This window comes from Pyrus communis, chromosome 4 (genome assembly GCF_041283825.1).
Source record: "Pyrus communis isolate YQ-2024b chromosome 4, ASM4128382v1, whole genome shotgun sequence".
Classification (NCBI taxonomy): Eukaryota; Viridiplantae; Streptophyta; class Magnoliopsida; order Rosales; family Rosaceae; genus Pyrus; species Pyrus communis.
Genome location: NC_142568.1, coordinates 23477351 through 23504095, shown reverse-complemented (window position 1 = coordinate 23504095; position 26745 = coordinate 23477351). Strand labels below are relative to the sequence as shown.

Sequence of the window (26745 nt, the reverse complement as noted above, 5' to 3'; positions counted from 1 at the left end):
GGGTTATATGTAATTATGCATTATTGATGATGGTACTTGTCATGAAAATCGATCTTCCAGTCAAGTTTCTTACATAATTAAATCACCAAATGAAGCTTAGCTACAAGAAATCGGAGGAGAGGAGGACTTGCAGCCCACCTTCTCATCACGTGCACTCGACCCCACCCAAACAAAACCCTAATTCCCAAGACAGACACTACGCACCACCACCTTCCCCCATTCAACTTTTCATTAATTTAATTTCATTTCTATTTCCAATTCGCATCACATCTATAATTTCTCAGAGAGAGAGAGAGAGAGAGACTAAAAGAAGGAAAGAAAGAACACAAAGCTGGCTAGCTTCCCTAGATTGCCCTTGACCTTGACAAACCCAAACCCTACCCAAGTTAATTTAACCCCAAAAAAAACCCAAACTGTTAATTTTATTCTTCCCCATTTGATCGTTTATATATCTTGGTCGCACCTGACCAGATTTCTCTTACACTTCTCTTGTTACCTTACTTAGCCAGCTAGGGCCCTCTCAATTTTCTTTCCCATTTCTTTACCCTACCTCTTCAAGCTGTTCTTATATATCTACACACACACACATACATATACATATATATATATATATATATATGTCTATATATATATATATGTCTATATATATCTAGGTTTCCTGTTTATACACAGACACTTTCTTTATATAATCAACCAGCTTAATTATATTACTTGTGCCTATATCTTTTCCTTTATTTTATAAATTTATATATTACTATAATACCTTCATCCTTCCCTCCTCCTTTTTTTTTGTTTTTATTTTTCATTTTTTGAATCGATCATGGCGAACCGGTGGTGGACTGGACATGTAGGTCTACCGGGAGGAGGAGTAGTGAACGAAACCTCAGCTGTAGCAGCCGCCGGAAGCTCCCCCATGAAAAACATCATCAAACCAGATCTGGGAATCTCCATGAACAACACCGGAACCAGCAGCCTTGGAGGATCCGGCGGGGATGAAGATGATAACAACAGCGACGACCCCAAGGAAGGAGCCATCGAAGTCGCCACGAGACGACCCAGAGGCCGTCCGCCTGGCTCCAAAAACAAGCCCAAACCCCCAATCTTTGTGACTAGAGACAGCCCTAACGCTCTCCGCAGCCACGTCATGGAGATATCCAACGGGGCCGACATCGCTAGCAGCGTAGCCCAGTTCGCCAGGAGAAGGCAGCGTGGCGTCTGTGTCATGAGTGGGAGTGGCACCGTCACCAACGTCACGCTCAGGCAGCCGTCCGCGCCCGGCGCAGTCATGGCGCTTCACGGGAGGTTCGAGATTTTGTCCTTGACTGGGGCGTTTTTGCCTGGCCCTGCACCGCCTGGGTCGACTGGAATGACCATATACTTGGCAGGCGGGCAAGGCCAGGTTGTTGGAGGAAGCGTGGTGGGACCCCTTGTGGCTTCAGGGCCCGTGATGGTGATCGCAGCGACGTTTACAAATGCGACGTATGAGAGGTTGCCGTTGGAGGAGGAAGAAGAGCAAGCAGGAGGGGGTACTAGTTCGGGGACTGCGGCAGGAGGTGTGGGGTCGCCGCCAGGAATTGGCGGTGGTGGGATGGGAGACCCGGCGGCGTTGGCAGGGGTTTATAATATTCCACCGAATTTGCTTCCGAATGGAGGAGGGCAGACACAGTTGAGCCACGATCAGCAGGCAGCTTATTCATCTTGGGCTCATGGTCAAGGTGGTGGTAGGCCTCCTTTTTAAAAGTTAATTACTTAATAAAATTAGGGTTTATGGACAATTAATTCGGAATAAAAATGAGACGTGAGTGCTTACTAGTAGTACTACTACTCTTTCATATTAACTTAACTTTATAGGAGGAATTAAACTGGAAATCATTAAGGTACTTAAGCTTCCTTAATTTATGTTGTGCTTTGTACTTGGTAGAAATGAATTATAGAAGATGAGAAGCGTTGAGCAGTGGATTATATATTCTGTGTATACATATTTCAATAGCTATGATTTGCTAGCCATCATTTGTTTATGCATCATCGATATCGATATCAATATCATCGTTCTTCTTCTTCTAATTCTTCTGTTTAGTATAAGTAGTATATATAGTAAAACAAGTACTTGCTTTCAATTTTATTAAAACATCGAGTACTGTAGAAATTTTCCCTTTTAAATCAGGTGATGTTTTACACATTAGCATTTATATATGTAAGTTAATGACTAAAACATGAAAGAAATGAATCATAGATTGTTGGAAGAGTTAAATTAAATTAAATGTACAAACATTTATACATAAATATAGGCCCTTTGCATCTTTCTGATATACTTTTTACTAATTTGAGAATTTCTTCCAATTAAACTACTAATCTTTTGAAACAAGTCTTATACTATAATGTATATTAATTTGGTCATCAATTAAACTTGTACATTTTATTGTATTCTATTGTATACTTATCTTGTGGTGGGATCGGTATATATATAATTTATCTATTTTTTTTATAAGGATATGTTTAATTTATTGTATTCTTTCTTTTTGATAATGTATTAACCGGAAATATTATGAAGTATTATTAAACTAGAAATTATTTTAACAAATAATAAGCATAAAAATACAAAAAATTTGGAAGCTATATCCACACTTTTCTTTCGTCTCACGAGTGACGTTCATCTGTATTCATATTTAATTATTAGGTGAAGATTTAAGTCCACTTTTCCATGAAACCAATACACATGTTGTTTCTCTAACTTATTAATTTAATTTGTTAGCTAGTTTAATTTATAGGACCAATATTGCTGATCTTGGCTACTGTGCTTGTCTAAAATTTTTGTTCAACTAAACCACATATATGTTATAGAATTTGAAAAACTTTTCCATGCACATATATCTAATTAACTGAAGAGCCAAGTATGAAGCTTAGGTTAATATATATAAACTACTAATTAGCCATGAGTGTACGCAATTAATGGAACAATGGTCAGCAAATGAACAGATTACCATGCATGCATCTATATAAGATTTATTATTTTCATTAGTTAGCTTAAGTTTTTTTATAAAATGAAATATCTCCATGCTTACCACTCTAGCTAGTCTCTAGCTATTCATCAGTATATATTTGTGCCGAAAATTCCTTGGCGAAATCAACAAAGGGAAAGTCATCACTGCAAACAAATTGAATAAAAATATCCAAAACAATTCGGGCGCCATCTCGACCAATATGTAAATCATGTAGGGATGTGTAGACATGGAACATTTCAAAATCTCAACTTCTTTCATAGTATTTATTAGGTTAATTCACGTTTGAACCCTAATGGCTATTGGTGAATTTAACATCAGGCGGTCCTAAACAAGGTACGCTAGGACGGTGGGCCAGAGTCTAATGGCTATGCGCTTAGACGGGGCCTAGATAAGAGTTTAGCCAAATTTAAGTAAATGTATTACATATCATAAAAATAAGTGCCATCTACACATAAAAAACTATAGTTATGTTGAGAATTTGGGTTTATTGAATTGAGATGAAAATTCAAGTGATTATGAGTTTGTGATACTTTACGAAATATTTTTCAAAGGATTTAGGATTAATCTAACATCAGGCGATCCTAATCAAGGTACACTAGGCGCTAGTTTGGCGACGAGCTGCGACTTAAAGCTTATGCGCCTAGATGGGACCTAGACAATAGCCTAGGCAGACTAGGCGAGTTTAAGAAAATTTATTATATATCATAAAATTAAGTGCCTATTCACACATAAAAAAGCTATACATGTATTGAGAATTTGGGTTTATTATTTTAGATTGGTTTATTATTTAACATTTAACATACAAAAATATCAAAATTTTTGCTTTAGTATTTTAGTGAATTTGATAGTATGAGATGAAAATTCAAGTGATTACAAGTTCGTGGTACTTTACGAAATATTTTTCTAATATTGTATGAATTTATAGTGAATTTTAAAAGAGAAACGGTGTCAAATATATGGTACAAAAAGTAAGTATTGATGGCGTAATAAGCAAGTGGCCTTTTACCACAATGCTGAAAAGGTGTTGTGCCCTTGCATAACGGTGTGGGTTCGAACCCCGTTGGCGGCTAATCTAACTTACTAACGCTATCGGTCAACTCAAAAAAAAAAAAAAATGATTGAGTAATAGCATATCCCTTTATTAATTAAAATATTAAGTGGCAAAACCTGATTGGACAACAATTAAAAAAGAAAAAAAATAAATGGAGAGTTGGTCATGTGGAAAATGGAGATGGAAAGTCTTCTTTTTTCCTTGGAACCAAGGTCCAAGAACAACAGAGCCTTGGTGGTCTTCTTTGTGTTCCTCTTCGTCTGAACTTCGATATTTCTTCTTATTTCAAAGCTTTGCTGCATAACATCTGCACAACCATGGTGGTCAACTCTTCCACCACCTATCCAGACCGTTGAATGGTCCTCGAAGATCCTCACAGGCCTTTTTTCGAACTTTCAAGTAGTCCCGAGACCACTTGGGTTCATAAATTGATCTACCCCTGCTAACGGACACATGTGCTTCACATCTTAAAGATACATAATTATACGCTTCACACGCATAATATTCATCTCCATCCATGTTAACTATTATGGTACTAGAGATATAAAGGAGCTATACATGAATAAAACTTTTATATTTACAGCAAACTAGTTATATAAAATTGTCGCTAAAAGGATGTTTCCTTGACACTCAAAGGATGTATCTTACAGATCGAGTTGTATACAGAAACATGAAGGACCCTCTTCACATGGATTCACATGTCATTGTTTAATGAACCCTAATTTGTTTATTACCTAGTAATTTGCATACAACATTCGTTCTAAATTTCTAATGGTAAGGCAGCTTTTCATTGAGGATCATGGAGCCCACCTCAAGGAGTTTAATATTTAAAGCAGCATGATTAATTAAAATAATCTGCGGACTAAGACTAACAAACAAATAAAACCTCCTTTTTGTGCTCCAGTGGTTGTCTTTGCTGGTGTAGTTTTACCAACATTTTCAAGCCCCAATTATTTTTTAATGTCTAAACAAGCCAATTAAACTATAATACTTTGAAAGGGGAATCCGTAAAACCTGCATTAAGAAACGAGGACAACCTAATAAAGTTGAAGTTTTCTACATTTGATATCAATTAGTAATTGAACAAGACTTGGCTGCTGAAGAATCAGCAGCCCCTCCTATTGAGAGCCTATCACAGCACGATACGTGTCCAAGTGACACGTGTCGTGTCGTGATAGGCTCTCAGCAGGAGGAACTGCTAATTCTTTCAGCAGCGAAATTAAATCCTTAGTAATTTAGTAGAAAGCTACTAACACAATTAATTAATTAATTCATTGGTTATTTAAATATTGAGGAATCATTATGCATTACCATGAGAAATTTTAAAAACTTGAGAGCATATTATCACTTTCCAACTCTACCTCTGATGAATGCGTGATCATGCGATGATGCAAACACAATTAAAAATCTAATTAAAATGTATAGTTGTTTTCGAATGCTGCCGTAGGGTGCCCGTTGTCTTTGGATGAATTACTTTTTACACATGTTGCGAATATTTTATTAGACAAATGACGCTACTAGCTACTATTAAATCTTGGGGTATGCTATCCACGTATCTTTTTTTACTTCTCACACACTTCTTGTTAATTTATGTCCGTTGATCTTCTTCATTTCAATCGATCCGATAGCCGAAAATTAGAAAGGTGTGTGAGAAGTAAAAATAGGTGTGTGAATATCACATCCCTTAAATCTTAATTGCAAAAGAAAAAAAATTTGAGTGGACTGCGTCCAAGCGGATGAAAGTAGGAACCAAGGTGGTCCAGGACCACCTGAAGTCCGAAAAATATACATATGAAGGCCTTCCGATAATCTTTTGAATGTTTGGTACAAATTTTTTTTGTGACTTCTAAATGTTTGTATCTCGACAAGTTGTACCAACACTACCCGACAAATTCTCGCTACATCGCTCATCAGATTCATTTGGCATATGATGATTACGTGTATGCACAACATGGTTTAGCTGATGATAACAAGCCTACCAAGCATTTGACGAAATGCTTCAGTAAATAAATTTTTTTTTTTTTTGAAAAACTAATGAAAAAGGATTTGAAAATTTTGAGTTTTAAAGATAAGGACAAAATAAAAGGTAAAGTGAATAGTACTAAGATTGATTTTTTAATGTAAAAATATGATTTTTCTTTAAAGTTCCTTCTTTTTTTTTTTTTTTAGCTCTTCACACTTTATTTCTATCTAAAAGAACTTGTATTTAATATTGAATCCCAAAGTTCAAATCATAAATCTGCCACTAACTGCGTCTTCTCTTGTTAATGAGGACCTCTCAAAACTCTTCATCGCTATTGGCTAATCACCATGCTTCATATATATTCGCTGCAGCGAGGGCACTGGTTCATATCATTAATTAATTAACTTAATTAACTGAGATGGTTTTGTGATTGATGTGTTCCATGCATTTATACTGGAGATTGTTTTATAATAATTTGAAGTTCGAACCTAATTAACTTAATTATATTTGATCCCAATTCGAATGGCAGCAAGACAAACCAGCTATGGGATCTCATTTTATAAAGGTTTTTATATCTAAAATGATCCATGAGATTTACATAACACGTCACTTTAGTTCTTGAGATTGAAAATCAATAGAAATGGTCTCTGAGATTGTCCACCATCCATTATTTTGGTCATTCTGTTAAAAACTCAGTTAAGTGTTTCGGAGCTCTTAGACGGAAGTTTGGGCAATTTTCCAAGCTTCGTAACTCAATCGTTTCTTAATCAAATTCGACTCATAATATATTAAAATGAAGATGGGAAAGTGTAGAACAAGAGTATACTTATTTGGAAGCCCAATGATCGTCAAAGATGGTCGGAAAATAGTCTGAAAAGTGATGGGTCAGCGGAAAAACTGGAATACTCGTTCGAAACTGGGTAAACTTTAAACGTTCATAACTTCTTCAATACTCAACGAAATCAATTGATTCAAAAACTAAAATCATACTTCTCATTGAGAAGAAGAGAATGATACCTTTCTCAGTGGCTAACTCGTCATGGTTTGGCCGGAAAACGGTTCGAAAGTGGCTAACTCAACGCCAAGATAGCCATTTTTGAGCCAAATAGGTATAATCATGTTCTACATTTTTCTATCTTCATTTTGATATATTATGGATCGAATTTGGTTAAGAAATGATTGAGTTATGAAACTTTGAAAATTGCTCAAACTTTCGGCCAAGAGCTACGAGACACTTAACGGAGTTTCTAACGGAATGATCAAAATAATGGATGGTGGACAATCTCAGTGACCATTTCTATTGATTTTCAATCTCAAAGGTCAAAATGATATGTTATGCAAATCTCAGAGACTATTTTAACTGAAAAACCTTTTATAAATTATAAGTCGATTTGTCAACAATCTAAGCTTTCATTATACAAACAGAACATTTTCTTTAATCATGGGATTACCTTTTTTCTTAATATTCTATTCTTCTAACTGCTTTCTGAAGCCGATATAAATCCACAATATCGCATAATAGTAGTGCAGTAATGACGATATGCTTTTGATTATAATATACCATGAGACCTAGTTTGCTAAGTTGAACAAGGGAAAGCTATATCTAGCTTTTCACATTACCTAAATTCAGAAAAGATACCGTGGTCTAGTCACTAGTTTATCGATCTAGTGAAGCTGATAAGGAAGAAACCAATAGTAAAACTAAGAAATTAATTAAGAAAATGAAACCAAATCTAAGAAATTAATTAAGAAAATGAAACCAAATTGGAGGCATTAGAATTAGAGCTATGCATCCATACGAGTTTCCGATTGGGTGGTTGAATCAAAAGTTTTATTTATGATGAGTTGTGCGTTATTCTATATCTGGTTAGTTTTTATATATATTGAAACTGGTTTACTTATTTTAGTGCCGTTTTTAATTTTATAATATTTTCTTTTAATAATCATGTTTCTAAAGGATACCAAAGTAGAAATCAAAATCAAATTGTATTGTATTTGAGGGTTGAGAATTCAAAAGGCAATAGCGTCGAAAGACAAAAATATGGGTTTGCATAATTGGTACCCATTCCAAAAGCAATTCCCCACTTTGACATTTTGACTACAGGATGCGCTATCCATACACTCTTTTTTGATGTGTTATCCACATATTTTTTTTTACTTTTCACATACCCTTTGTTAATTTATGTCCGTTAATTTTCTTCAATTCATTCGATCTGATGGCCTAAAATTAGAAGAATGTGTGAGAAGTAAAAAAAATGTGTGTGAATATCACACCCCTTTGACTACGAATTGGATCACTTGGACTGATAGAGGGCTAGAATCATACTCGTGGATGGTATGAGCTATTTAGTCCTAATCTGCCAAAGAACTGACGAATTCTGATTAGGATAATGTTAGGGAGACTAAATTTTTAATAAAATTTGCAAACTAAATAATGTTAGTTTAAAATTTTTGTCTCTCTAGTATTACTCTTCTGATTATCCCTGTCCAGCAATTAATTTGTAAAGTCAACTACACAATTACTTGCAGCCAAACTTTCCTCTATCAGTTCTAGAGAGGGTACGTGGTCCTATCCATACACCTATTTTTACATACCACACTCCTTTTGACTTTTGTCCTTTCATTCGATCCCTCAACCAAAACTTGAGATGAGTGTGTTGGATGTAAAAAAATGATGTGTAAATAGCACCACTCTTTAAAAAAATGTAAAATGTTGTCTTTTTTTTTTTTTTTTTTTTACCTGTTTGTATTGTGACAAAATACGTTCAGGTCTACTCAAACGTGCAACAATGGAGCTCCAACATGTTGTAGAACAAGCAACATGAATTCTGAGATGGATGGAAACGACGTTCAAAAGATTCTGTTAGAGGCATGAGAGATTTTTCAGTGTGATTGGCACACGAAGTGGTACATTACGTGTCATTATACAAATTGTGAGATATGTGTATTAAAAAGTTAATAACTTAAAAAATAAAATTTCTCATCACTTACATAAAAATACGTGATGTACCACTCGTGTTCCTGTCACAATTAAAAATTCTCAAGGCATTCGTCGTAAGCATATATAAACCAATTATGTTTTTCATTGCCATTGCCCAGGAAATACTACTTTGTTAGGATAACAGATAGAAAGCCAATAATTTAATGATAAAACTGTACATGATCATTTTTGAGTATTTATCAAATATAGCAAAAAATTAACTCTTAATTTCAAAAATGTCACTTTTTATTAAAAAAAAATCAAATATATCCAAGATTTCACTTAAATAGAGATAAATACTCTTACATTTAACAATTAAATAAATTAAAGGTTTTTTAGCTATTGTTGCCTTAATCTCCGGTCCAACTTCACATTCGCTTCTACACTCCACCACCACAACTGTATCCCCTTCGACCCCTTCATCATTGACATTGAGCACCGCTGCAGTTACTTTAAGTAGAAGCAGCAGAATTTCAATCATGCCTTCAATGCCTTTTTGCTTACTAATATCATTTTTAGTTTTAAATATAAAAATAGTTTTCAAAGTTAATCTACATTTCGTTATATGATTGTATTTGTGAGACCCATGTGACGCCACATCATCACACTAACAGAACAATTGACAAATTTGTCACCAAAAACTAAAATGATCACGATGGACAAATTCAAAGAAAGATTAAAATGATCATGATGGACAAAGTCAAGAACACTACTATTGATTATCATTAATGGTTAAGGATCAGATTAAGGAGTTATGTCAATATCACGAATCATTTTGGCTAAAACGTCTCTAATTTATTTGATTGTTAAATTTGAGGGTATTTGTGTCTATTTAGGTGGAATTTTGGATATATTTGAAATATCTGAATTATTTAATAAAAAGTGACATTTATGAAATTAAGGGTTAATTTTTGGCTATATTTGATAGGATAAGATTTAAATTTTTATTAATGATCACGAGGATATTTGTACAAAATGTGATCTCGTAAAAACCTTGTCGGGGTTTTAAACTTGAGTAAGGAAAAAGCGTACCCCTACCAAAGGTTGACATTGAAACATGACCAATACGGAAGTGAGCCAACGTATGATCGACTCCATTCACTTGACCACACATATGACATTGCTTAGGTGTTAAGTTATGGTTTTCTTTCCTAGAATTTTCATTGGGCAGCCATGCAAAAAGAGGATGTTGGCCTATACTTTTTGTAGCTTCAAGGGTCAATCCCTTCGTACCCCTTGAAAGTTCCTGATTAGGAACGGGTACATTTCGAAGTGAATGCATCAGATTTCTAGGCGTGGCATTTGAACATATTCACTGCCCCCAAGTTTCCTAGAGAAAAAAAGAAAAAATGAGCAAACATTGAATTTAAGCAAGAAAAGTTGGAGGCACGTATGACTTCAAGTGGACATAGGGGAAGCAAGGTTGCCAGAAGAGGTCAGTTTTTACTCTCATCAGTGTGATGTATGGGCATGTCGAGCCTCTCGTACTAAGATGAATGGCAGACAGGAGATCCAGAGAATTATAAAAAAAACAATCAATTTTCGTTTAAAATGCATGTGGAGTTATGTAAGTGCATATATATTTACACACACGAGAGAAAACAGAAGTTGAGAGAGAGAGAGAGACTTACACAGTGTCATGGTCTCGGCAATACGTATCCTCCGGACACCCGAGTACCATTAAACGCACAGAGCATTAGGGTTAGGGTTAGGGTTTGTTCAAACATACAGTAGCGATTACAGTCCCAAAAACAGAAAAGTTAAGATGACAAGTAAATGGAATGTCAATTCGATTTTACCTGAATGCGATGGGATTTCAGACTTTTCCATCTTTCTTTTTTTCATTTTCTTGTAGTGTCGGGGAAGAGAGAAGTGAATCATTTCCAGGGTTCGTGAAGAGAGTGACCATAGATGCAACCTGATCAATTCCTACCCAATTGGAAAATGAACAATCGTACATTTGCATCCAAATGAAGTAAGAAAATCGAGTGATTTGATGTCGAGAAATTCGCAAATTCACCCCAGTATCGTTTGTCTTATCTGAAATATAATTGTGAATCGGTCCTTAAATTTGGTTTAACTAGACATTGTTTTTGCTCCGACTATCTTTTCGTTCTTCGACTCCGCTCCCAACTCCTAAATTTTTTGTTCTTCTATTGATTAAATGCTTTGTAATATGTATCCCAAATCAATCACGCACATAGTGGCATACATGTGTAGGTAAGTTTCGCAGACTGTTTTGTTTGAATTAAATCATTGGATTGAATAGTAGAGTTAGAATAATCATTGAATTTACTTCAATGTGAGTAGCCTTGGCTTAACATCAACAACAAATAAACTCACTACTCAGTACATATTGTGATATGAAGGTTAATTAGCAATATCTAATTACTATATTTTCTGAGTAAAAACTAAGTTTGACATGTTAAAGTTGGATTCCATCTCTCTCTACAACTTGTGCTCATTGCAGAACTCGACAAAGTTCATCCGCCATTCCTTGCAAAAGAACAGGTTTTCGAATCAATCCGTTCATTCCCAGCTGCAGACATCTCTCCCATATATGCTCCTCCGCAGTTGCCGTGAGGGCTATGATCAATGGCCAACTACGGCTGCAGAACTTCCTGATTCTCATTGCCACTTCAAACCCATCCATTTCCGGCATGTGGAGATCCAAAACAACAATTCGAAAAGAGTTTTCGGCAGCAGTAAGGGCACTCAGGCATTCAAACCCAGAAGACACAGCAGTAACTTGACAGCCAAGTTTCTCGAGCAGCTTACTGGTCACAGTCCTGTTTACGTTATCATCATCCGCTACTATAACCCGAAGGCCACTGAACTGGGAGTTCGAATTTGGTTGCTCCAATGTATTTCCGAGGGGATATATGGCTCTCCCAGTAGACGAGACGATTTGAAACCTGAGAACAAGTGTCATGCTTTCTGCAAAATCCACCGGATTCATGGATATCCAGATATTGCCTTGCATCATCTGTCCATGAATTTATTAAAAAACAATCATAAGTCGCTAAAATTACTCCTCGTATGCTATTCTTTAATTGTCTTCTCATATCAAGATAGTCCAGATAAAAAACCTACTTGAATTTATACTGTGGATTTGTATCCATGACACTAAAATTCGCATAAAAGTGAAGATTGTTACCACCACTCATATAGAGTCAAAGATAAAAAGTTGACCAATATTTTTTACTTCAGAGCAGAAAATACAATTTGACTCACAGTATTACCAATTCAATACAGTATAATTAGTTTGCCGATCAAACTTGAGCATGCCTGAGATATGGTATGGAGAGAACCTGGTGCCGTTTTCATGTAACTGCGTGAACGATTTCTTGAAACCAAACTAAATAGTAAGAAACCAACAGGCATGAACAAGTTAACAAATATCTTTACGCGGTTAAATGAACAACGGAGATATTTGACTCTGAGACCATGGCGTCTTGAGTACTCATTTCTACACACAAAATCTATTTCAAGTGAAGCCTACCAACAACTGAATTCATAGCTAATAATGCAGAAATTTATATAGCACCACGCAGCAAACTAAAGAATATTGATAACATAAATAAACATCCGCAGCACGTACCTGAACAATCTTCTTACAAATGCTGAAGCTCAAGCCCCTTTTGATATCATCATTGTCATGCCGCCTACCATCATCGTGTGTCAATGCTACTAATCCGCCGGGATAAGAACTTGCCTCACTAATCTCAAATTCAAACTTTATACAAATGTACTCATCTGGAATACCTGTTCTCCACATTCCTTGCAATCTATCATCAGGGCCATCACTACCACTTTCAGAAATAGCCCGAAAGATGACAGTCCCCCCACCATTATAGGTGCTCAATAGGTACCCAATCATATGCAAGAGCACTTGGAAAGTCCTTTTTTCGTCCCCTATCACCTGATTAGGCAATGAGCTTTGAACATCAATTTCAAAGCTAAACCCTTTATACATACACAAGCATTTGGCAAGGCAAGCAGCTTCCTTGATCATAGAATGTAGTTCAAACGGTTTCATCTCCAATAGGAACCTTCCGTTATCTTTTGCTGACATCTCCATCACATCATTTATCAAAGTGCAGAGAACATAACTAGTTTTTGCCATTGTGTCCACATTAATGCTCTGTTCGAAACTTAAATTCTCTTGAAACATCGAAAGCAAACCCAAAATCGTATGCATTGGCCCTCTCATTCCATGACTCATTACCTTCTGAACCGAGTGCCTTGCTTGGCTAGCCATCATTGCATTCTTCTTAGCTTGTTGCAACGCTCGATTTTGTTCACCCAGTTTCTCCCTCATTAGTTGAGACTCTTCAAGTACTGCAGCATGGGATAGAGCCACGGCGACCTGGTCAGCCACAACTTCCACTATCTCCAGCTCATGATGGCTCCAACCTCCAGAATTTGCAATTGGAAGAACCAAAACCAATATAGCATAATGAGTATCAACCAACTGTGGTGTACCCCCTTTGAAATTTGAAGCCTGAAGCATTGGCATCCGGATTGCTGCTACAGCACCTGATTCAGCAGACTCGCCACTACTTGCAGATCCCAGCGTTGAATCAGGTCTCAGGATCATTACCCTCTCGCTCACTCTTATCTCTAACACATCTGGGTCATTAATTGGGATAGAAAGGCGATACTTTTGCGAAGAACTTGCTTTCAACTCATGGGTCAGGTTCATCTCTCCTCTTTTCTCATTTGGCATCCAAACTGCACAGTTATGCAAGTCTAACGTCTTTGAAAGCTCAACCAGAGTTGTATACAATATGGTATGCTTGTCAAGTGACTTCCTAATTTCCTGTGTCAGCATTCGAACATGCCAACTCGCCTCCTTCTGTATCTTCATCATCCCAACCTCTTGGTCTAATTCCATCACATTTTGCCTCAAGAACAATTCTCTCACTTTTACTTTGAGAATCATAGGGAACAGAGTTAAAAGGGTTATTGCGGTTGCGCAAGAGACCAGGGCAGTGAGGAACTTGGCAATGGTGAGGGACAGCATCAGTTGGAACGTGTAACGGCCATAATATGTCCAAGCATTTAACAAATGTGTCAAGCCACAGAGTACAATGAATGCAATAAACTGCAGGAGAACCCATTTGAACGGAAAATTCGAGCAGCTGACAAAGTAAAGGAGTTCTATAGGGATTGAAAAATATGCAATTGCAATCAAGAAATCGCTCACTCTTTGGCCCTCTATAATGTTTGGAATGCTCCAAAAACCCTCCTCATCACAATTACAATGTGCAAAGTCATGATCACTGCCTGACACTAACGTAACGAAACACGAAACCAACAATCCAATTGCTAATGCTCTTAACATTGCAGATTGCACCCTCCCCAAGTGATCAATTTTGTTCAGATCATTCTCCTTCTATCAAAGTTTCGATTTTTCAAACTCCAGAACAACCAAAACTCACTCAAAAACCGAAAAAAAAACGAATACTACTCAAATTCTATCACTTTAATCCCAAATGAAGAATCTCAAAACATATTTTCCAAATTCCAAGATCTGAAAACACCAACCTGGATTGCTGGAGGGGACTGACATAACCCCCTCCTAAATTCTTAAGATCTAACCTACTCATCTGCCAGGAACTCCAAATTTTTCTCCCTATCCAATCTAAATTTCCCTACAAACTTTCTGCAATCCACTCCTCTGCTGTTCTTTCATTTCAAAAATTACAAATAAAAGCTTGATTTCGGATAATCAAAACCTCAGAGAAAACAAGAAACAGAAGCAAAAAAAAATCTGGAAAAAAAAAAAAAAAAAAATCTAAGCAAAAGCAACACACCTCGTGCCTCCCGTGTCCAAATTAGAAACCGAAAGTTGGAAACTTTTTACTTTAATCCAACTTTTTAGGCAAAACCCACCATTAATCAAAGCCAAAGACTCGATCTTTCGCCACCAACTTGTTGCAGAAACGAAAATTAAAAGTTTAAAGGCTCTAACTTATTTAGTGCATCTTTAATTTAATAAAATATTTTCTTTCCTTATTTAATTCGTTAAAAAAAGGTTGTTCTTTTTCCATTTTTGTGTTGGTTAAATGTGGGCGGGCACGTATGAAGGATGTGCATCCTAGCTTTTACACCGTTGGATGGGTCCAATCTGGTGATGGAGTAGGTAGGAACACGTGATGCACGTGCTCATGATTCTCTGTTTTATATGTAGCCATTAGGTTAGGTTAGAGAAAAGAAACTTGTATGACACATGTTCATATGTGAGTTTGTGACGTTCTATCCCAATAATCAATAATAAGAGGATATGTGAAAGAAAAAAAAACTAAAACACATCTTCATATTTGAACATTTAACATATACTGACAATTGTCAAGCATTAAAAAAAAAAAAATTACTTTTAAAATAACTAAATGCACTTCCCAACCGCTAAAAGTGCTTATGACAGTGTTTAGCATAAGTAATTCAAACTGCTTTTGGCTTTTGAAAAACTGCACTTGAAAGAAGCACCTTGTTAGGCACAACAAGTGTAGTTGCAGTTTCCATTAACGTGTACCCTAGAAAGAAAATTTAGCAGGCTTTCAGGCGAACGCGATTCAAACAATTTACACCGAGAAGGTGAAGAACCATTCGAGGCTCAAGCAGCTCATAACAAAAGCTTTGAAAGAGAGGCAGAACTGTGAATAATTTCCAAATGGATAAATATCGACAACCATATCCGGCAAAGTATAGAACAGATACTCGCCGGCGATACCTACGCACATACACCATGAGCAATATTGACGGCAGCGAGATATTTCAGAGGGTGGAGGTCACGGGTATGGAGCCATCATTTCTAATGAATGCTGCACACTACAAACAGAGTACGGTGACATAACGTTCTCGGGTCTGTATTATACAGCTATCTACGAAAAAACAGCGCTTTCAAATCCCAAAAGCAAATCCCTAATCTTGAATTTGATCGTAGTCCCCGTTCTCTGGAGATTGGTTCGGTGCACGGCCTCCTCTTCCTGTCAATTCATAAGCGCCTGAGGCTCTAGCATCCGGACCACCTCTCCAATCTGTGGGCCGTGAAGGTGCGACATGCATGCCTTGAAGCATGAAATGACTACCCCCCATAGGTTGCTGATCTTCATTTCCCCTGACAAGAGTTCTTCCAGAAGAGTCCAGTGTTGAGCGGAAGCCTCCGCTCATCATTTCCCCTGGCGATGGCAACTTGGTGGCAGAAGCATCTCCTTTTACACCAGCAGTCGCATCCTTTTTGGCATCAATCTGAAATGTGCCCACAATAACCTGTACGTGCAACAAACTAGTGTTTCGATAAATACAGCAGAACCAATTATGAAACATGCTAACTGAAACGAGCAGAGACTTCGGTTAAGAAGAAGAAAGAGTTACATAAATGTCCCAATGCCAAATAACATGGCAAAAAACCAATTTAAGGGATCAGATGGCATCCAAACCCCTTACTGCTTCAACGCAGAGACACAATAAGTAGCTAGTATCTTATGCCGCAGTTGTGCACTAAAACAATGTTACAAACGTTATTCAACCAAGAGTAAACTTGCTCTCAAATAGTACCTGCACAGGGCCTGCAGCCTTCAGGGGCCCACCAATTCCACCGCCAATGATTTGTCCGTCTGTATTAGATAGGCATACACTGAGCCCACCAGCCCTCCCTCCATGGTCAGCACGTACATAAGACCCAGATAATGAAATAATCTCAAAGCGACCCTAACATCAGAAAGAAATCATTATACTTTGATGAACTAAACATGAGGAAGATGATCAAGAAGGACTTAGCCAGACATATAATATTAATCTAAGGACTGACATAATACTTTCTTAGCAAGAATATGCACAGTTTGAAAACATTTTTTCATATATTTTTTTGTTTCCAACTTCCACAATTTCTGGATAGATAAGCATACGCACATTTACAAACTAATATTTTTATTTTCAAAAGAAACCACTGTAGGCATTAGTGACTCGTCATTTCCCCCTTTTCTCCCGCCGAACTACACACATACATGAGCAAAGACACATTGCCCAACTATACATGTAACAATGAACGAATAACTTGGACACTATTAAAATCAAAATTCAGCCACCCACATTGCTGTGGTTGGTACTTTTTCATCAATCATATGATACCCCTTCCTTTTGTAGGATTTACGGGGCAAAATGGCTCAGAACTGTACAGTCAAAAAGTTTTTTTTTATTTGAGAAAATAAGAAGAACAATCATTCAAAAAACATCTACCAACTAAATTAGAGGCAAGTGATAATTGTTATTTTCAGATTTCAGGCTAGCATCTTTGTTGTATCTCAGATTAACTGAATGAATGAACCGAGCAAAAATATCTATATACACACAATAGTAATGGCTGAACTTGTACATTTATGCTCCAACCGAGAGCCCACGGATAAATTAACCTGTGACAGTTCCTATACTTGCCCACCATAAATCAAATACCATATGGAAGGTCCACACTCATATATTGAACATAATACTGAATATGATATACCAAAAACTTCAAACACAATATATTTTAAGATAAAATTATCACACTAGGAAAAGGTTGAGGACAAAATTTACCTCATATGTAATGTTGCCTCCTGAAGTAGCTGGTTGGCGGAGAGACGCATTTGAGATGGTACCAGAAGCAGATAGAATGCATATTTCACGCTTACTTTGTTGCATGAAAAACATAATTTTCTGTCCCACATCCTGTTAGACATTTCACTAATCTGTATGAGCAGATAATACATAAAGAAAACACTATAACAGAAACAGCACATAATAACTGCACAAAAAGTCAACTCAGGCAAGGTAAACAACATAAGATGAGGCAACTGTTGATGTTATAAAAATACAATAGGATCTGCACTAAAGGTAAAGGAAACCATTTCTGTGAGGTTGTACAAAAACCACAAATATATTCAAGGAATTTTTCTATATCCCAGATCAGCATGTGACACATTGAAACACAAATGTAAAAAGAAAAAAATTCATTCATGGAATCAGAAACGAAAGAGATATATTCCAGTATCTGCAATTTATAAGAAAAAATGTGATTGAAAGGGCCAAACATGAAATAAACTGTCACGTTATTCCTAAATTAACTACACTATTGCTTTGAGAATTCATTAGGACATGCATACCTCCCCAGCAGCGACACTTAAAACGTGTGGTGTAAAACCTTGCCCTGCATTGCCTGCGTCAATCAATTAAGAGAAAAAGTACCACATGAGTAAAGTATGATTACTAATACCTCATTTTGTCAAACCAGAAAAATAAATTTACTTGGCATCACAGAAAAACAAGGATTATACATATATTAGGACAAAAAAGACTTTCAGAAGTGGGAAGAAAAAATATTCATATTTGTCAAGTGATATGCAGCATTCTTTAATGAAAACAGGTTTAATAAGTTCTAGAATTCTTAAAAAAACAAAACAAAGGGCTTGCTAAACCACAAAACAAGCCACTTTCAAAGTATTGAGATCACTTTTATACTCGGTATTTCCGAAACTAAACACCCTCTAATAGAAAGCTAGGTATACTATCCTTCAAAAGTAAAAACATAGGAGCTCATGAGCTTCTTATCAATATCTTACTCTCAAGCCAACCAAAGTTTCCACTTCCAAGGATGTGTGATCTAGGAAGATTTTGGTTCATGTAAATAAAAGTTACCAGATTAACTTATCTTCTCGTTTTACTTCCCCATAAGCTTATCATTTAAACAGGTGGGGAAGTTATTCTACTCCCATTTCAAAATTAACAATGCCAACCATGCCACCATTTGGCAATAATTAAACTAACACTACCAAAAGGTTACGACTTTGGGTGTGAGGAGACCGAACAACCGAAAACACTTACAAATTCAACCATTGGAACAAAACCCTCTAAAATGCAACGAATTTACAATAAACCATTACGGAAACAAAAATCAGAAAATAGGGCAAAGCACCAAGACACAATGTAAATAAAAAAACCCACATAAAATCGAAGCAATTGCCAATATAACCCGCCAAGAATCCGAAATTTCACAACCAAACACAAATAGGGCATTTCCAGAACACCCGTCCAGAACCAGCAAGTTTCAATATTTCCGCAAAAATGCAACCAAAATTTCCAAACCCATATCGAAATTGAAGAAATTAGCAGCACAAAACGAAGAATTTCAGTAATTGCAGAAAAAATCTAAAAGGGTATTTATTTGCAACCCACCAAAAGAAAACTGCTGGGATTTCTTGGTCGACCCAGAATACGAAGGCGAGACGGCACCGTGTTGGTCCTTCTTCTCCTTGGAGGACGAGGAGTGAGACGACGTCGTCGCTGCCTTCTTGGCCGCAAGAGCCTGCTCCGGCGTGCCATACTTTCTGGGCCGCCCCCGCTTCCTTTTGGGGGCCTCAAGTGGCGAGGTCACCGCCGAGGAGGGAACCGAGTGAGAGTACACCATGTGGGACCCATCAGTGGAGTGTGTGTTGGGAAAGAGCCCATTGGTCGGAGAGGGGGTGGTCGTGGCAGCGGAGCCGGTGGCGGTCGTGGCGGTGGTGGGGTGTTGGAAGTAGGAGCTCAGTTGGTTTTCATTGGGTTCCATTTTGAGTTTTAGAGAGAGAGAGAGTGCGTATCCGTCGAATAAACAAAATAATTATTTTATTTTTCTTCTTTTAGTTTTATTTTTTGCTTTGGTTTGCGCGTTTATTTGTGTGGTGTGATTTGGGCCGTCGGATTGGGTTTTAGGTTGTTGATTTGACATTTTGACTCCAGTCAACAGTTCACAATTTACGTTTTTTTTTTTCAAAAAATATTTATAACTATACTTTTCTTTATTTGTACGTAAAAAAAAATATTTTAATTGTGGATTTTAGGGTTTAGGATAAAATATAGTGTGGCTTAACTAAAATCTTTTATTTTAAGATAAAATATCATTGCACGAAAAAAAATATGCAAGTAAGAGATGCCAAATTAAGTATAAGAACCTCTATCTTAATCAATTGGTTTAATTCGTATTTGTTTTTATTACATGTTTTATTTTAATTACAAACGATATTATACACTAACATCTTTAAAAAGAAATGAAAAAGTTTGGATTGGCATGCGATGAATTAGAATGGAAGGCCTTGTAATTATCTCCTTAATAATTAATATCATGCATTCCTCATTATTGACGTAACTAATATATTCCAAATATAATTCTTTTATTGAACTTTTTAATCTTAATTAAAAATAGTTTATTCGGGAAACAATAGATTTTATTAAATTTTATGAGTTTAAATTCATTTCTGCTTTTTTGTTTAATATATTGCAAATTATGTTTGTTTTGGTGGTACAATTTCTGTTAATTGGCACCTCACAACCAACCCTAAGTTATTTCTCCAAATGATACATACCTGCTGGTGGGGCTTTGTTCACAAGTTAGTGCAAGTAATTATCAGATTTTTTTGGTTTGTACACCAGAAGAAGAACAATAGTGTAATGCTATTGTTGTGGAATATTGACGGTCCAATATAACTACATTTAAGAAACGTGAATTAGGTCAGTTAATTAAGATAGTGTTCAATCGGGTAACGCTTTGCACTTAAATTCAAATACATGGATATAAAAATACTGTGGAACTCCAGATATAGGTGGAGATCATGGAAATAAAGATACTGTGAAACTCCAAATTGATGGAAGAGAATTGGATTTGCTTGATGGGATGTATGATAAGCCTCTCTCATGCTTTTGGTTATTGTGGCATTGGATGGTCCTCGTGAGTTTCTCATTCAAGATTCTTACTTTCTTCTTTTAATTAAGGAATGATAGAAATTGACGTTTAACGGATTTTTCAGGACATAAACACGTATTATATACGAGCAACAAGTAATAGTGAATGGATCATACTGAATTGATTATGTGTTTGTATTAATGCTTACTTTTCTTTAATTAAAGAACGCTCGAGATTTTTATTGCGGTTTTTGAAGGTACAAGACACGTATTAAGTACGAGTATTATAAGTGGCTCATAAGATAATGTATTAAATCAGTCAGACAGTGTAGTAGGACTTTTAGTAAGGGCGCTAAAGCACTCTCAACAACTTATACATGTGTTCGTGTTGAGTACGTGCTCGTATTTTAGACGGAAATTAAGTTTGAAGGCGCTATGCTTGTGACTGGTTTCTCTTGGGATTTGCCTTTCCACCACCATGGTATTATGCCACAGCCCTCGGCAGTAATAAATTATGCAGATTTTTCCTACCATTTTTGTCCTTTGATGTTAGTATCGACATTTTATTTCCATTTGTGCTGAAAATTCGTACAGGTGCAGGCTTTAATTTGCTCGATCATCGTCGTGGTTGCTGTACTCGTTTTCTGTTAGCAGTAGCAGCTGGTGTTAAGTTGCTTCAAGAAAAGGAGAGAATTTCTGCCACAAATTGGTGACAAATGTCTCTTTCGTGACAAGTGTTGTATAGCTCATTTTTCTTACAGCAAACTCTCTTTTGTGACAAGGATCGCAATTTCTTGCATAGCTCATTTTCCTTACAACAAACTCTACAACGCTCATCCACTCAGTACTACGGTCTGGTGATATTCCTCTTCACTTGCAAGTGAGACGCTTTAGGTTCAAATCTCGTATATGATGAATTCGATACCAAATTCGGTTGCTCATTATGTACTTAGCTGAATTCCTCATCTTCTTAGTGTAAAATATATCATTGAAAACACTGCAGCACCCGAAATTATGTTTTTTCCTCGAGCTGGACTTGAGCGTTTAAGTCTCCAACATCCTTTTAGTATAAACGAAGAAGAAGAAAACCTTCAAATCACACAAATAGAGTTATAACAGTAGCTTAATTTTTCTTACAACGCAACATGTATACTATAGTCATAAACAACATGTATTGCGCCAATCACACAATTATTGTACTACTTGAGTTAAATAGAACTGTGAGTTTGAAGGAAAGTAGATGCATATCTGAAGCTTCTCTGAAAATGCATTTAAAGTGATTTTGAAATCCAAAATTAATTTCATCTAAACATTTTCAATCATTTTAAAGGCACTTCTAAGCGAACCAGTAAACACACGAAATTACCAATTACTTAACTATTTTATAAAATATCACAAGCGATGTAAGTGTGATGCAGACAATGTTTCCTTTATAGCTTTGAAGACAGGTGTCACGGGTTCTGCCCGATCACTTTTCAATCATTCTGGATCCCGTTGATTTTGTTTCAGGGTTTAAAACGCTCCTTGGAACTCCAAGTCTTTTTCTCTCGCTTGCTCCAAGCCATCGCCAACCAAGTTGATTGGATTCAAACTAGAAAGGTATGAGAATTTTTAATTTTTCTGAATTAATTTATATGTTTCCTGTTATTTGATGAATTGGGATGCTCTTTATGTGAATTAATTATTACTAAGAAATTTCTGGTTTGCTTTCGTTATATTCGAGTTCAATTTCTGATTTGAGCACTTGGTTTATGGAAGAAGTATGCTTGCTTCATGGTGTTACTTGGGTCTTTGCAAGTTGTTTTATATTCTAATATTAGTTTTTTTGAGTCCGGGTTTTTGTTACTAGTTTAACATTTTATTTCTAGCTCTCCATACTAAATTTGAGAGAAATGGGTAGGAGAAGATTGAGAGTGCTTGATATCTCTAACTTCATGCATGTTTTGTTTCTGATCATGTTTTTTTGTTGTTGTTGCTTGTATTTATAATTGTTTTCGGTTGCATTGTTCAGTGTCCTCGCACTAACCTTAGAAGGTTCAATTATTTCCAAGTGGTGGTCATAGTTGGCATTATTGTTTTGGAAATGGTAGTGGAATAATTGAACGATAAGCTTTTGGGGAAATAAACATAATATAATTTGGTAACTTCTTTTACTTGAATTAAAACTTGGCCTGGGTTGTTAAATTTCTCCCTGTAGATACATGGATTTTGTTCATAATAGTTCTAGAACTTATCACTCCTACTGTTTCATTTCTTGCTGAGGAGGGTGATGATAACTAGACACTTTTTCACGGCGGTTTAGAAATGTAGTCTATTACTTGAAAATTTCTTCACTTCTGAAAGTCCTTGTTAATGCATGATACAAGCAAATTTTTAAACATTAGTTGCAAGGGTAAATTTAGTGGGAATAGTGGTAAACTAGACATTTTTTTTCACGATGGATTAGGAATGTAGTATATTACTTGAACAAAGTTCTTGTTAATGCAGGATGCAAGCAAGAATTTACACCAATTTTTTAAACAGTAGTTGCAGGGGTAAACCTTAAGGGGGTAAATTTAGTGTGCATAGTGGAAATAATCGTAAGGCAACTGGTACAGTTGATGGGCTTTGCTTGACAAACTATATGTACACACCTCGCAACATGTCGCTAGTGGAATGTTAGACGGTCACCCCATTTCCTCACATGAAGTTGATGGGATCAAGTCAATGGAATGGTATGCACAGTCATAAGTCATCATATTTTAAGTGCTGATGTCAAAGTAAAGGAAGAAAAGGGTCGCGTGTTCTTGTTGACAACCCGAGTGGACAATTGGTTAAAATCATGGGTTAAGTGTAACCAATGTTTTAATGCAAGATATCCCCATCTTCTATTTCCAAACTTGCTATTGTTATTGATGTAAATTTCAAGACTTAACATACTTAGGATAAGGCTTTCTTTAATATGTTGCATTAAAACATGGTTAAGCTAAAAAGATAACACACACAACTTGACATAACTGAGCAGACTGAATCTCGAAATGCTTATCCATGCTTTCATTGGCACACCATTTGTTCTTCTTCAACCATTTCCTGACTTAGGCACATCTTCCAACTCTTCACCATCATCTATCAAACTGTCACTGTGAAAGGATCTATCACACGCTTCTGGAACAGATGATCATATCCTTTCAATCTTTGAGTGTGACAGTGACAGTTTGATAGATAATGGTAAAGAGGTGGAAGATGTGCCTAAGTTGGAAAATGACTGAAGAAGAGCAAAGGTGTGCCAATGAAAGCATGGATAAGCATTCTGAGATCCAAGCTGCTTAGTTATGTTAAGTTGTGTGGGTTATCTCTTTAGCTTATCCATGTTTTAATGCAACATATTAAAGAAAACCTTATCCTAAATATATTAAGTCTCGAAATTTACATCACTAACAAAAACAAGTTTGGAAATGGAAGATGGAGATATCTTGCATTAAAACATGGGTTACACTTAACCCATGATTTTAAACAAGCGTCTACTCGGGTTGTCAACAAGAACACGCGACCCTTTTCGTCCTTTACTTTGACATCAGCACTTAAAATATGATGAATTCTGATTTTGAACGATTGTGCATACCATTCCATCGACTTAATCTCATCAACTTCATACAAGGAAACAAGGTGAACTTCTAACATTCTACTAGTAACATGTGGAATGCGAGGTGTGTACATATAGTATGTCAAGCAACATCCATCAACTGTACTAGTTGCCTCACAATTATTTTTACTATGCATACTAAATTTACCCTCTTGAAGTTTACCCCTACAACTACTATTTAAAAAATTAGTGTAAATTCTTGCTTGCATTAACAAGAACTTTCAAAAGAGAAGAAATATTTCTATTTTTAAAGTAACATACTACATTCCTAAACCACCATAAAAAAAGTGTCTAGTTATCATCTCCCTCCTCAACAAGAAATAAAACGGTAGGAGTGATAAGTTCTAGAACTATTATTGTCACATCCTGGCCTAGGCCCTTACTTCATCACGAGCTCGACTCCACCGCCGTAGCACGATATTGTCCGCTTTGGACCCTGACTACGTCCTCACGGTTTTATTTCTGGGCTTCGAAGTTAAGCGAGTAGCGCGGTTTTATTTCTGAGGTTCGAAGTTAAGCGAGTAGCACGAGCTGGGATGTGACAATTATGAACAAAACAAAAAGAGCTTGGAAAACCATAAAATCCATGTATCTAGAGGAAGAAATTTAACAACTCCAGCCAAGTTTTAATTCCAGTAAAAGAAGTTACCAAATTATCTTCTGTTTATTTCCCCAAAAACTTATCGTTCAAACACGTGAAAGTTATTCCACTACCATTTCCAAAACCATAATGCCAACTACGAGCACCATTTGGAAATAATTGAACTCAACACTTTCGAAAGGTTAGTGCTATGACACTGAACAATTCAACCGAAAACAATTATAAATACAAGCAACAATCATGCAAGTCCATAATCAACCTACACCAATTCATGTACTAACCTAACACAACAATCCCTTCGCCAAGTACTGATAATGGTATGTACTCATCTGTCAGTCCAACTTTTGCAAAGCAATTAAAATTTTTGAAACAGAAAAACTTACAGAAACCAAGCCAAACATGCATGAATTCAGAGGCATCAAGCACTCTCAATCTTACCCTATCATTACTTAGTATGGAGAGCTAGAAATAAAATGTTAAACTAGTAACAAAAAAAGGGACTCAAAAAAACTAATATTGGAGAAGGTCTGCAATCAGGGAGTTTTATGTTTTCTGGGTCGGCTTGCCGTGCAGTCAATCCCATCATGGATTTAAGCTTAAACCCACTGCAGATTTTTTTTTTTCTTGGTGTGTTTTCTAGGTTTCTGGGTTCGATTTTGCAGGTTGGATCTGGATTTGAAAAATGGAACGACTGCATTTTTTTTTTCTTTTGAATTTTGCAGGATATGGATTTGAAAATGGTTGTGGAAGCAAGTAAGAAGCAGATGGGAGGGGCGAAGTGAGGAGAGGTGAAGCGGATAGAGGTGGTCTTAGCAGTCCACCCGATTTCGGGGGGCCTCCCTAAGGTCCTTTAGCGAATCGTTCAGTCGGGGTTGGTGTAGGTGAGAATCATTAACGCTAGTCTGTGCGTGCAACAAACATGGGATTACATTGACATTTGGTCCAGTCCAAGCCAGCGAAAGCTAGCGAGCTCAAACAAACACACCGTTACCATAAGAGAACTAACAGAACAGGCTAAAATTAAAATACCCAATTTCACAGCAATAGGTCATCAAAAACAATAACATCCATGTTCGCTTTTCGAGAAACGGTAAGAAAATTCGGCCAAGAGCTCGCCTTCCAGTTCGTCAGAAAATCATCATGGAACGTATTCTCCGATTTACAAAATCTTTCACAGCTTAATGAGTCTTGCAATAAAAACCCTAAAAGCGAGAAAATTTGCAAAATTGGCTAACATATATATGAGATTCAATTCAGTTCGTGACGAAACTCGAAAAAAAACGAACCGAAACATATGCATATGACGAGAGAGAGAAAGAGAGAGAGAGAGAGAGAAAGAGAGATAAGGACTTACAGTGGATGAACAAAACTTTGCTGAAGATTTGGGGAAAGAGCTTCAATGGCAGATAAGGTGAGGGGAAATCTCAGAGTAGTCCGGTTGCGGCTTGAAAGAGAGTTTTAACTCTTGTGCTGTTGGGGAGTCAATATTAGGGCTGACTCATTCACAATCGTACGTTCTTTTTTTTTTTTTTGGGCTGGGCCCAAGTTATGTATTGATGGAATTTTTCAGTTCTCCAAAGTCCAGACCCAACAATTTTTTTGCATATTTTAAATTCCAATTTTACCATTGTGACAAATCTTTTTTTTTTTTTTTTGTTCTTTTGAGAAATAAAAAATAAAAATGTGTTGAAGGTTAGGAGAGGGATGGCAGAGAGAGAGAAAGGCAAGAATCATATGAGGACGTAGGGCTTCTCATTCTGCTCATACAATGCAACCAGAACTTCCCCACATAAAAAATCACAAAAATATATGAAAAATACAACAGAAAA

The 26745-nt window shown here is 36.5% G+C and overlaps 4 protein-coding genes and 1 long non-coding RNA gene across 7 annotated transcripts in view; 2 read left to right on the top strand and 3 right to left on the bottom strand.

The window, feature by feature from the left end:
• Nucleotides 1-253: 253 nt before the first annotated feature.
• LOC137721702 (AT-hook motif nuclear-localized protein 20-like) lies at nucleotides 254-2038 on the top strand. Its single transcript, XM_068460727.2, has one exon. It carries the CDS (start codon nucleotides 821-823, stop codon nucleotides 1736-1738), a length of 918 nt encoding a protein of 305 aa, XP_068316828.1. The 5' UTR covers nucleotides 254-820; the 3' UTR covers nucleotides 1739-2038.
• Nucleotides 2039-11233: 9195 nt separating this feature from the next.
• Nucleotides 11234-15005, bottom strand: LOC137722865 (protein EIN4). The gene is made up of 2 exons (XM_068461967.2): nucleotides 12598-15005; nucleotides 11234-11982 (listed from the first exon to the last, which is right to left on the bottom strand). The coding sequence occupies exons 1-2, from the start codon at nucleotides 14341-14343 to the stop codon at nucleotides 11458-11460; spliced, it is 2271 nt and encodes a 756-aa protein (XP_068318068.1). The 5' UTR covers nucleotides 14344-15005; the 3' UTR covers nucleotides 11234-11457.
• Nucleotides 15006-15656: 651 nt separating this feature from the next.
• Nucleotides 15657-19651, bottom strand: LOC137722764 (AT-hook motif nuclear-localized protein 14). Its single transcript, XM_068461848.2, has 5 exons — nucleotides 19212-19651; nucleotides 18143-18195; nucleotides 17577-17708; nucleotides 16560-16712; nucleotides 15657-16271 (listed from the first exon to the last, which is right to left on the bottom strand). Exons 1-5 carry the CDS (start codon nucleotides 19582-19584, stop codon nucleotides 15924-15926), a joined length of 1059 nt encoding a protein of 352 aa, XP_068317949.1. The 5' UTR covers nucleotides 19585-19651; the 3' UTR covers nucleotides 15657-15923.
• Nucleotides 19652-22109: 2458 nt separating this feature from the next.
• Nucleotides 22110-26745, top strand: part of LOC137722212 (uncharacterized) — a 34990-nt gene continuing 30354 nt past the window's right edge. For all 3 annotated transcript variants that reach the window (XM_088693105.1, XM_088693106.1, XM_088693104.1), the window contains exon 1: nucleotides 22110-22292. The gene's annotated coding sequence lies outside the window, so the exon portion shown is untranslated. The remainder of the gene's footprint in view (nucleotides 22293-26745) is intronic.
• On the bottom strand, nucleotides 25822-26372 carry LOC148697668 (uncharacterized). The gene is made up of 2 exons (XR_015961899.1): nucleotides 26271-26372; nucleotides 25822-26118 (listed from the first exon to the last, which is right to left on the bottom strand). It is a non-coding gene; the product is annotated as an uncharacterized LOC148697668 (long non-coding RNA).